At 45.6% G+C, this 12,795-nt stretch overlaps 1 protein-coding gene across 1 annotated transcript in view; it reads right to left on the bottom strand.

The window, feature by feature from the left end:
• Positions 1-12,795, bottom strand: part of PLOD3 (procollagen-lysine,2-oxoglutarate 5-dioxygenase 3) — a 35,312-nt gene that overhangs the window by 15,979 nt on the left and 6,538 nt on the right. Inside the window, exons 4-8 of the mRNA XM_058822941.1 lie at positions 12,030-12,142; positions 10,799-10,862; positions 9,512-9,609; positions 5,423-5,521; positions 1,602-1,733 (exon numbers count right to left, since the gene is read on the bottom strand). Coding sequence (XP_058678924.1) covers positions 1,602-1,733; positions 5,423-5,521; positions 9,512-9,609; positions 10,799-10,862; positions 12,030-12,142 — 506 coding nt within the window. The remainder of the gene's footprint in view (positions 1-1,601; positions 1,734-5,422; positions 5,522-9,511; positions 9,610-10,798; positions 10,863-12,029; positions 12,143-12,795) is intronic.

The raw sequence follows: 12,795 nt of genomic DNA, 5'->3' as shown, positions 1-12,795 counted from the left end.
TGGGGGGATTTGAGGACATTGAGGACATTTATGGGATTTGGGACATTGGGGACATTGGGGGGACATTGGGGACATTTATGGCATTGGGGACATTTGGGGGATTTGAGGACATTGGGGACATTGGGGGGACATTGGGGACATTTATGGGATTGGGGACATTTGGGGGATTTGAGGACATTGGGGACATTTTTGGGACTTGGGACATTTGGGGCACATTAGGGGGGGTTGGGGCTATTTTGGGATATTTCGGACATTTGGGGACTTTGGGGACATTGGGGACATTGGGGACATTTGGGGACATTGGGGACATTTGGGGACATTGGGGACATTGGGGACATTTGGGGACTTTGGGGACATTGGGGACATTGGGGACATTTGGGGACATTGGGGACATTTGGGGACATTGGGGACACCGGGGACATTGGGGACATTTGGGGACATTGGGAAAAATGGGGAAAAAAATTGGGAAAATGGGATTGGGGACATTGGGGACATTTATGGGATTGGGGGACATTGGGGACATTGGGGACATTTATGGAATTTGGGGACAGTGGGGTGAATTTTAGTGATTTTAGGAATATTTTTGGGGTGGTTTGGGGGATACTTTGGGATATTTTTGGGGTGATTTTTGGGGTGAATTTGGGATATTTTGGTCGGTGAATTCAGGGTATTTTTGGGGTGATTTTTGGGGTGATTTTTGGAATACTTTGAGGATATTTTAGGGATATTTTTGGAATATTTTAGGGATATTTTTGGGGTGATTTTGGGGTGAATTTGGGATATTTCAGGGATATTTTGGGGTCCCACTCACGGCGTTGTGCAGGAACAGCCCCAGCCTCTCCTGGGGATATTCTGGGAATATTTAAAGGATATTTTGGGATATTTTGGAATATTTAAAGGATATTTTGGGGGTATTTTTGGAATATTTAAAGGATATTTTGGGGGTATTTTTGGAATATTTAAAGGATATTTTGGGGGTATTTTTGGAATATTTAAAGGATATTTTGGGGATATTTTTGGAATATTTAAAGGATATTTTGGGGATATTTAAAGGATATTTTTGGGGATATTTTCGGAATATTTAAAGGATATTTTGGGGGTATTTTTGGAATATTTAAAGGATATTTTGGGGGTATTTTCGGAATATTTAAAGGATATTTTGGGGATATTTTGGAATATTTAAAGGATATTTTGGGATATTTTGGAATATTTAAAGGATATTTTGGGGGTATTTTTGGAATATTTAAAGGATATTTTGGGGGTATTTTTGGGGTGAATTTGGGACATTTTTGGGGTGATTAGTGCAGATTTTGGGGTGTCACTCACAGCATTGTGCAGGAACAGCCCCAGCCTCTCCCGGGGGTATTTTGGGAATATTTAAAGGATATTTTGGAATATTTAAAGGATATTTTGGAATATTTAAAGAATATTTTGGGGATATTTTGGGGATATTTTGGGAACATTTAAAGGATATTTTGGGGATATTTAAAGGATATTTTTGGAATATTTTGAGGATATTTTGGGGGTATTTTAAGGACATTTTTGGGGTGAATTTGGGACATTTTTGGGGTGATTAGTGCAGATTTTGGGGTGTCACTCACAGCGTTGTGCAGGAACAGCCCCAGCCTCTCCCGGGGGTAGCTGAGCTCCCGCAGGCGCCGCAGGAATTGGGGCAGGAACGGGGTGGGCTCGGCCACAAAGACCCCGATGAGCACCCAGGGCAGCGCCTCGGCCTGGGGACGGCACAGAAATCACTGAAACCCCCCCAAAACCACCAAAACCACCAAAAATGACAGAAAGCCACCCAAAAAAACCCAAAAAACAACCCAAAAAACCCCAAAAATGAGAGAAACTCACCCAAAAAACCCCCAAAAAATGACAGAAACCCACCCAAAAACTCCAAAAAAACCCCAAAAATAACAGAAACCCACCCAAAAACCCCCAAAAACACCAAAAATCACAGAAACCCACCCAAAAACCCCAAAAAACCCCAAAAATCACAGAAACCCACCCAAAAACCCCCCAAAAAACCCCCAAAAATGACAGAAACCCACCCAAAAACCCCAAAAAACACCAAAAATCACAGAAACCAACCCAAAAACCCCCAAAAACACCCCAAAAATAACAGAAACCCACACAAAAACCCCCAAACACACCAAAAAATCACAGAAAGCCACCCAAAACCCCCCCAAAAACCACCAAAAAAACCCCCAAAAATGACAGAAACTCACCCAAAAACCCCCAAAAAATGACAGAAACCCACCCAAAAAACCCCAAAAACCCCCCAAAAATCACAGAAACCCACCCAAAAACCCCCCAAAAAACCCCAAAAATCACAGAAACCCACCCAAAAACCCCCCAAAAAACCCCAAAAAATGACAGAAACCCACCCAAAAACCCCAAAAAACACCAAAAATCACAGAAACCAACCCAAAAACCCCAAAAAACACCCCAAAAATAACAGAAACCCACACAAAAACCCCCAAACACACCAAAAAATCACAGAAACCAACCCAAAAACCCCCCAAAAAACCCCCAAAAATGACAGAAACCCACCCAAAAACTCCAAAAAAACCCCAAAAATAACAGAAACCCACCCAAAAACCCCCAAAAACACCAAAAATCACAGAAACCAACCCAAAAACCCCAAAAAACACCCCAAAAATAACAGAAACCCACCCAAAAACCCCCAAACACACCAAAAAATCACAGAAAGCCACCCAAAACCCCCCCAAAAACCACCAAAAAAACCCCCAAAAATGACAGAAACTCACCCAAAAACCCCCCAAAAATCACAGAAACCCACCCAAAAAACCCCAAAAACCCCCCAAAAATCACAGAAACCCACCCAAAAACCCCCCAAAAAACCCCAAAAATCACAGAAACCCACCCAAAAACTCCAAAAAAACCCCAAAAATAACAGAAACCCACCCAAAAACCCCAAAAAACACCAAAAATCACAGAAACCAACCCAAAAACCCCAAAAAACACCCCAAAAATAACAGAAACCCACACAAAAACCCCCAAACACACCAAAAAATCACAGAAAGCCACCCAAAACCCCCCCAAAAACCACCAAAAAAACCCCCAAAAATGACAGAAACTCACCCAAAAACCCCCCAAAAATGACAGAAACCCACCCAAAAAACCCCAAAAACCCCCCAAAAATCACAGAAACCCACCCAAAAACCCCCCAAAAAACCCCAAAAATCACAGAAACCCACCCAAAAACCCCCCAAAAAACCCCAAAAATCACAGAAACCAACCCAAAAACCCCAAAAAACACCAAAAATCACAGAAACCAACCCAAAAACCCCAAAAAACACCAAAAATAACAGAAACCCACACAAAAACCCCCAAACACACCAAAAAATCACAGAAAGCCACCCAAAACCCCCCCAAAAACCACCAAAAAAACCCCCAAAAATGACAGAAACTCACCCAAAAACCCCCAAAAAATGACAGAAACCCACCCAAAAAACCCCAAAAAATGACAGAAACCCACCCAAAAAACCCCAAAAAACCCCAAAAATCACAGAAACCCACCCAAAAAACCCCAAAAACCCCCCAAAAATCACAGAAACCCACCCAAAAACCCCCCAAAAAACCCCAAAATGACAGAAACCCACCCAAACCCCCCCCAAAAACCACCAAAAAAAACCCCAAAAATGACAGAAACTCACCCAAAAAAACCCAAAAAACACCAAAAAAACCCCAAAAATGACAGAAACCCATCCCAAAAAACCCCAAAAATGACAGAAACCCACCCAAAAAATCCCCCCCAAACCCCCAAACCCCCAAAAATGACAGAAATCCACCCAAAAAACCCCAAAACCACACAAAAAAAAAAAAAAAATCCCTCAGGACCCCCTAAACCCCTCCCAGGAGCCCCCCAAAATCCCCTCAGGACCCCCCAAATCCTCCCAAAATCCCCAAATCCCCCTCAGGACCCCCCAAATCCCCTTCAAGACCCCCCAAAATCCCCCCTAAACCCCTTCAGGACCCCCCCAAATCCCCCCCAAACTCCCCCCAAATCCCCTCAGGACCCCCAAAATGCTCTCAGGACCCCGCAAATCCCTCCTAAACACCCTCAGGACCCCCCAAAATCCCCCCAGGACCCCCCTAAACCCCCCCAGAACCCCCCCAAATCCCCTCAGGACCCCCAAAATCTCCCCTAAACCCCCCCAATCCCCCCCTAAACCCCCTCTGGACCCCCCAAATCCCCCCCAAAATCCCCCAAATCCCCCCCAAATCCCCTCAGGACCCCCAAAATGCTCTCAGGACCCCTCAAATCCCCCCCAAATCCCCCCTAAACACCCTCAGGACCCCCCAAATCCCCCCCAGGACCCCTCAAATCCCCCCCAAATCCCCCTCAGGACCCCCCAAATCTCCCCTAAATCCCCCAATCCCCCTCTAAACCCCCCCAGGACCCCCCAAATCCCCCCCAAAATCCCTGAAATCCCCTCAGGACCCCCAAAATGCTCTCAAGACCCCCCAAATCCTCCCCAAATCCCCCCCTAAACCCCCTCAGGACCCCCCCAAATCCCTCTCAGGACTCCCCAAAATGCTCTCAGGACCCCCCAAATCTCCCCTAAACCCCCCCAGGACCCCTCAAATCCCCCCCAGGACCCCTCAAATCCCCCTCCAAACCCTCTCAGGCCCCCCCAAACCTCCCCCAGGACCCCTCAAATGCCCCCCAAATCCCCCTCAAACCCCCCCAGGACCCCCCAAATCCCCCCCAGGACCTCTCAGGACCCCCCCAGGACCCTCAACCCCCCCCCAGGACCGCCCAAATCCCCCCCGGACCCCCCAGTCTCCCTCAGGATCCCCCAGATCCCCCCAAAATCCCCTCAGGGCCCCCCAAATCCCCTCAGGACCCCCCCAAGCCCCCCCCAAGCCCCCCCAGGACCCCCCAAACGCCCCCAAATCCCCCCCAAATCCCCCCAGGACCCCCCCAATCCCCCTCTAAACCCCCTCAGGACCCCTCAAATCCCCCCCAAACTCCCCCCAAATCCCCTCAGGACCCCCAAAATGCTCTCAGGACCCCTCAAATCCCCCCCAGGACCCCCCAAATCTCCCCTAAACCCCCCAATCCCCCTCTAAACCCCCTCAGGACCCCCCAAATCCCCCCAGGACCCCCCCAGTCCCCTTCTAAACCCCCTCAGGACCCCACAAATCCCCCCCAAATCCCCCTCAAATCCCCCTCAAACCCCCCCCAGGACCCCCCAAATCCCCCCCAGGACCTCTCAGGACCCCCCCAAACCCCCCCAGGACCCCCCAAACCCCCCCAGGACCCCCCAAACGCCCCCAAATCCCCCCCAAATCCCCCCCAGGACCCCCCCAATCCCCCTCTAAACCCCCTCAGGACCCCTCAAATCCCCCCCAAACCCCCCCAGGCCCCCCCAAACCCCCTCCCCATTACCGGGGTGCCCCCGAGGGGTCTCAGGTCGCTCTCGCAGTCGCCGCAGCCCCCGGGGCTCCAGCCCTGGGGAACGTAATTGCCCAGCGAGTTCAGGGCCACCTGCGGGGACATTTGGGGACATTTGGGGACATTTGGGGACATTTTGGGGACGTTGGGGACACCCCAAAATGCCCCAATTCCTCCCCAAAAAATCCCCCCCAAATTTCCTAAAAATCCCCCCCAAAATTCTCAAAAAATCCCCTAAAAAACCCCACAAATCCACCCAAAAATTATCCCAAAATCCCCTAAAAAACCCCACAAATCCACCCAAAAATTATCCCAAAATCCCCTAAAAAACCCCACAAATCCACCCAAAAATTATCCCAAAATCCCCTAAAAAACCCCACAAATCCACCCAAAAATTATCCCAAAATCCCCTAAAAAACCCCACAAATCCACCCAAAAATTATCCCAAAATCCCCTAAAAAACCCCACAAATCCACCCAAAAATTATCCCAAAATCCCCTAAAAAACCCCACAAATCCACCCAAAAATTATCCCAAAATCCCCTAAAAAACCCCACAAATCCACCCAAAAATTCCCTACACAGCTCCTAAAAAAATCCCCTAAAATCTCCCAAAAATCCCCCAGAAAAATCCCCCAGAAATTTCCTAAAATTCCCCTCAAAATTCACCCCAAAAATCCACCCAAAAATTCCCTACACAGCCCCTAAAAAAATCCCCTAAAATCTCCCAAAAATCCCCCAGAAATTTCCTAAAATTCCCTCAAAATTCACCCCAAAAATCCCCCAAAAATCTCCAAAATCCCTCAAAATTCACCCCTAAAATTCCCTCAAAATTCCCTAAAAAAACCCCAAAATATCCCCCAAAAAATCTCCTCAAAATCCCTCAAAATTCCCCCCCAAAAATCCCCCCAAAAATCCCCCCAAAATGCCCCAAATTCACCCCAAAAATCTCCTAAGAATCCCCCAAAAATCCCTAAAACTTTTCTAAATATCCCCCCAAAACATCCTCGAAAAATCCTCAAAAATCCGTCAAAATTCAGCCCAAAAATCCCAAAAAATCCCCTTAAAAATTTCCTAAAAATTCCCCAAAATTTCCTAAAAATCTCCTAAAAATTCCCCCAAACATTTCCTAAAAATTCCCCAAAAGTTCCTAAAAATCTCCTAAAAACCCCCTTAAAAAATTCCTAAAAATTCCCCAAAATTTCCTAAAAATCTCCTAAAAATTCCCCCAAACATTTCCTAAAAATTCCGCAAAATTTCCTAAAAATCTCCTAAAAATCCCCTTTAAAAATTCCTAAAAATTCCCCAAAAATTCCTAAAAATCTCCTAAAATCCCTTTAAAAATTTCCTAAAAATTCCCCCAAAATTCCTAAAAATCTCCTAAAATCCCTTTAAAAATTTCCTAAAAATTCCCCCAAAATTTCCTAAAAATCTCCTAAAAATTCCCCCAAAAATTTCCTAAAAATTCCCCAAAAGTTCCTAAAAATCTCCTAAAAATCCCCTTAAAAATTTCCTAAATATCCCCCAAAATTCCTAAAAATCTCCTAAAATCCCCTTAAAAATTTCCTAAAAATTCCCCCAAAATTTCCTAAAAATCCTCTCAAAAATTTCCTAAATATCCTCCAAAAATCCCTCAAAATTCCCTCAAAATTCTTGAAAATTCTCCCAAAAATCTCCTCGAAAAATCCCTCAAAATTGACCCCAAAATTCCCCAAATTTGAGGTGATTTTGGGGCATTTTTACGAAATTTTGGGGGATTTTGAAGGGATTTTTGGTGTTTTTCCAGGAGCTTTTTGAGGGGATTTTGGGGAATTTTTTAGGGGATTTTTGGGGGATTTTTGGGGGATTTTGGGGATTTTTGGGGGGATTTTTTGGAGATTTTTTGAGGATTTTTAGGGGATTTTTGGGGTATTTTTAGGGGATTTTGGGGGGAATTTTAGAGGATTTTGGAGAATTTTTGGTGGTTTTGCAGGGGATTTTTTGGGATATTTTTGGGGTGATTTTGGGGGATTTTTGGGATATTTTTGGAGGATTTTGAGGGGAACTTTAGGAGATTTTTGGGGGATTTTTAGGGCATTTTTTGCGGGGAATTTTAGAGGATTTTGGAGGATTTTTGGGGTTTTTCGGGGGGGTTTATGGGATTTTTGTGGTGATTTTGAGGAATTTTAAGGGAATTTTTTGGGGTATTTTTGGGGTGGGTTTTGGGATAATTTGGGGTATTTTGGGGATATTTTTGGGTTATTTTTGGAGGGATTTTGGGGTATTTTTGGGTTATTTTTGGGGTATTTTTGGGGTATTTTTTAGAGAATTTTTGGGGTACTTTTGGGATATTTTTGGGGTATTTTTTAGAGAATTTTTGGGGTATTTTTGGGATATTTTTGGGGTATTTTTTAGGGAATTTTTGGGGTATTTTGGGGGCATTTTTTAGGGAATTTTTGGGGTATTTTTGGGGGTATTTTTGGAGAAATTTTGGGGTGGCTTTTGGGGTATTTTTGGGGTGATTTTGGGTGAATTCAGGGGATTTTGGGAGGATTTTTGGGGTTTTTTTCAGGGGGACTTAGGAAATTTTTGGAGCGATTTTGGGGATTTTTTTTTAGGGAATTTTTGGGCCATTTTTGGGATAATTTTGGGGTGATTTTGGGGGTATTTTTTGAGGATCTTGAGGGGATTTTTAGGGGGAATTTTAGAGGAATTTTTGGGGTTTTGGGGGGGATTTTTATGGGATTTTTGTGGTGATTTTGAGGAATTTCTAAGGGAATTTTTTGGGATATTTTTGGGGCGGGTTTTGGGATAATTTGGGGTATTTGGGGTTATTTCTGGAGAGATTTTGGGGTATTTTTTGGGTATTTTTGGAGGGATTTTTGGAGGGATTTTGGGGTGACTTTGGGGATATTTTTGGGGTATTTTTTAGGGAATTTTTGGGGTATTTTTGGGATATTTTTGGGATATTTTTTAGGGAATTTTTGGGGTGTTTTTGGGATATTTTTGGGGTATTTTTTAGGGAATTTTTGGAGTATTTTGGGGTATTTTTGGGGGGTTTTTTTTTGGGAATTTTTGGGGTGTTTTGGGGATATTTTGGGGGTATTTTGGGGTATTTTTGGGATATTTTGGGGGTTTTTTAAAGGGAATTTTTGGGGTGTTTTGGGGATATTTTTGGGGTATTTTTTAGGGAATTTTGGGGGTATTTTGGGGTATTTTTTAGGGAAATTTTGGGGTATTTTTGGGGTGTTTTTGGGGTGATTTTGGTACCTTTGTGGGCCCGTTCCCGTGGATGACCACGGGCAGATTTTGGGGGATTTGTGGGGAATTTTTAGGTATTTTTGGACTGATTTGGGGGTGATTTTTGGGATATTTTTGGAAGATTTTTGGGTGGTTTTGGGGAATTTTTAGGGAATTTTTGGGCCATTTTTGGAGGGATTTTGGGGTATTTTTGGGGGTGTTTTTAGGGAATTTTTGGGATAATTTTGGGGTGTTTTTGGGGTGTTTTTGGGGTATTTTTGGGGTATTTTTGGGGTGATTTTGAGGTATTTTTGGGGTATTTTTTGGGGTGTTTTTGGGGTGACTCTGGTACCTTTGTGGGCCCGTTCCTGTGGATGACCATGGGCAGATTTTGGGGGATTTGTGGGGAATTTTTAAGGGAATTTTTTAGGTATTTTTGGAGGGATTTGGGGGTGATTTTTGGGATATTTTTGGAAGATTTTTGGGGGTGATTTTTGGGATATTTTTGGACGATTTTTGGGGTGGTTTTGGGGAATTTTTAGGGAATTTTTGGGCCGTTTTTGGAGGGATTTTGGGGTATTTTTTGGGGTATTTTTAGGGAATTTTTGGGGTGATTTTGGGATAACTTTGGGGTGTTTTTGGGGTGATTTTGGGGTATTTTTGGGGTATTTTTGGGATAATTTTGGGGTGGTTTTTGGGTATTTTTGGGGTGATTTTGAGATAATTTTGGGGTGATTTTGGGATAATTTTGGGGTGTTTTTGGGGGTGTTTTTAGGGAATTTTTGGGGTGTTTTTGGGGTGTTTCTGGGGTGATTTTGGGATAATTTTGGGGTGTTTTTGGGGTGTTTTTGGGGTGTCTCTGGTACCTTTGTGGGCCCGTTGCCGTGGATCACCACGGGCCAGCTCCCGCTGACCTCGTTCCTCACTCGGTTCCCGCCGGGCTCGAAGCGAATCCGGACCTCGTCTGGGGAGGGGACCCCAAAAATGGATCAGGGACCCCAAAATCAACTCGGGAACCCCAAAAAATCCTCAGGGACCCCAAAATCCCCCCCAGGACCCCCCAATTCTGCCCCAAATTCCCCCCGGATCCCCAAAATTCCCCCCAGGAACCCCCAAATCTCCCCCAAATCCCTTCAAGACCCCCAAAATCCCCCCCAAATTCCCCCCGGATCCCCAAAATTCCGCAAAACTCCTTTAAGACCCCCAAAATTTCCCCCAGGACCCCCCAAATCCCCCCCGGATCCCCAAAATTCCCCCCAAATCCCCCCAGGACCCCCCAAATCCAACCAGGACCCCCCAAAACTCCCCCCAAATCCCCCCAAAATTCCCTCAGGCCCCCAAAGTCCCCCCCAGGACCCCCCAAAAATCCCCCCCAAATCCATTCAGGACCCCCCCAAATGTCCCCCCAGGACCCCCCAAATCCCCCCCAAATCTCCCCAAAATTCCCTCAGGACCCCCCAAATTTCCCTCAAATCCCCCCAAAAATCCCCCCAAATTTCCCTCAAAATCCCTCAGGACCCCCCAAATCCCCCCCAGGACCCCCCAAATCTGCCCCAAATCCCTTCAGGACCCCCCAAATCCCCCCAAAATTCCCTCAGGACCCCCCAAATCCCCCCCAAATCCCCCCAAATCCATTCAGGACCCCCCAAATCCTCCCCAAATCCATTCAGGACCCCCCCAAAATCCCCCCCAGGACCCCCCAAATCCCCCCCAAATCCATTCAGGACCCCCCAAAAATCCCTCCAGGACCCTCCCGAATTTCCCCCCCCAAATCCTCCCCGGATCCCCAAAATTCCCCCAAAATCTCCCCAAAATTCCTTTAGGCCCCCCAAAACCCCCCCCAGGACCCCCCAAAACCCCCCCCAAAACCCCCCAAATCCCCCCAGGACCCCCCAAATCCCCCCAGGACCCCCCAAATTCCCCCCCAAATCCCCCAAAACTCCTTTAGGACCCCCAAAATCCCCCCCGAGGACGCCCCAAATCCCCCCAGGACCCCCCAAATCCCCCCCAAATCCCCCCCAAATCCCCCCAGGACCCCCCAAATCCCCCCCAAATCCCTTCAGGACCCCCCAAAATCCCCTCAGGACCCCCCAGATTTCCCTCAAATCCCCCCAGGACCCCCCAAATTTCCCCCCAATCCCCCCCAGCCTCACCCAGGGCCCCGTTGAGGTTCTGGAAGATTCCGGAGTGGTGATCCAGGCCCAGCCCCAGCCGCTCCTGGGGGGGGAGGGGACCCCAAATTGGGGAGGGGACCCCGAAATTGGGGAGGGGATGGGGAAGATTGGGGGGGAAAAAATGAGATTTTGGGGGAAATTTTTGGATTTTTTGGGATTTTTTGGGAGATTTGGGGGGATTTTTTTGGATTTTGGGGGAATTTTTTATTTTTTGGATTTTTGGGGGATTTTTGGGAGATTTTGGGGGATTTTTTTTTTTGATTTTTGGGGATTTTGGGGGATTTTTTTTTTTTTTTTTGATTTTTGGGGATTTTGGGGGAATTTTTTTGGATTTTTGGGGGATTTTTGGGAGATTTTGGGGGGTTTGTTTATTTTTGGGAATTTTTGGGAGATTTTAGGGGATTTTTTTTTTTTTGGATTTTTGGGGATTTTGGGGGAATTTTTTTGGATTTTGGGGGAATTTTTTTTTTATTTTTGGGGGATTTTTTGGGAGATTTTGGGGGATTTTTTTTTTTTTTTGGATTTTTGGGGATTTTGGGGGATTTTTTTTTTCGATTTTTGAGAGATTTTGGGGAATTTTTCTCTTTTTTTTTTTGCGGATTTTTTGGGATAATTTTGGGGTTATTTTGGGGATAATTTTGGGGTGATTTTGGAGTGAATCTCAGGGATTTTGGGGCTCACCCTGAGCTCATTATTCACATATAATTGTGTATAAAATAATTGATATTTTGGGGTTATTTTTGGGATAATTTTGGGGCGATTTGGGGATAATTTTGGGAATAATTTTGGGGTTATTTTGAGATAATTTTGGGGTTATTTTTGGGATAATTTTGGGGCGATTTTGGGGTGAATTTCAGGGATTTGGGGGCTCACCCTGAGCTCCTGGTTCAGATATAATTGAGTATAAAATAATTGATATTTTGGGGTTTTTTTTGGATAATTTTGGGGTTATTTTTGGGATAATTTTGGGGTTATTTTTGGGATAATTTTGGGGCGATTTTGGGATAATTTTGGGGTGATTTTGAGGTGAATTTCAGGGATTTTGGGGCTCACCCTGAGCTCCTGGTTCAGATATAATTGAGTATAAAATAATTGATATTTTGGGGTTATTTTGGGATAATTTTGGGGTTATTTTTGGGATAATTTTGGGGCGATTTTGGGATAATTTTGGGGTGATTTTGGGGTGAATTTCAGGGATTTTGGGGCTCACCCTGAGCTCCTGATTCAGATATAATTGAGTATAAAACAATTGATCATCGTCGTCATCCCGGTAGTGCCAACGCTCCACCAGAGCCCACAGGGCTGGGGCATAACCAACAAACCCTAAAAATGCAAAAAAACCCCCAAAATCACCCAAAAACCCCCAAAATATCCCCAAAAATCAGAAAACCAACCCCAAAACCCCAAAAACCAACGGCAGGAACCCTAAAAACCCCCAAAAAGCCCAGAAATCGCCCCAAAAATAACCTGAAAAATCCCCAAAACATCTCTCAGAATTCCTAAAAACCCCCCAAAAACCCCCAGAAATCGCCCCCAAAATATCCCCCAACCCCTCCCCAAAAAACTCAACCCCAAAACCTCCAAAACCCCAAAAATATCCCCCAAAAGCCCAGAAACCAACGGCAGGAACCCTAAAAACCCCCAAAAACCCCCAGAAATCGCCCCAAAAATAACCTGAGAAATCCCCAAATTTGCCATAAATCATCCCAAGAACGCCCCCCCAAAACCCCAAAAACCCCAAAAATCGCCCCCCAAACATCCCCAATTCCCCCTGAAATCCCCCCCAAATCCGCCCAGATCCCCCCAAAATTCCTCAAACCCCCCCCCAAAATTCCCCCTCAGGACCCCCCAAAAAATCTCCTTAAATCCCCCCCCCAAACCCCAAAATCCCCCCTCAGGACCCCCCAAATTCCCCCAAATCCCCTTAAATCCCCCCTAAACCCCCCCCAAACCTCCCCAAAATCCCCCCCAGGACC

This window comes from Ammospiza caudacuta, chromosome 36 (assembly GCF_027887145.1).
Source record: "Ammospiza caudacuta isolate bAmmCau1 chromosome 36, bAmmCau1.pri, whole genome shotgun sequence".
NCBI lineage: Eukaryota > Metazoa > Chordata > Aves > Passeriformes > Passerellidae > Ammospiza > Ammospiza caudacuta.
The sequence above is the reverse complement of the archived record's forward strand: the minus strand, read 5'-3'. Positions and strand labels throughout refer to the sequence as shown.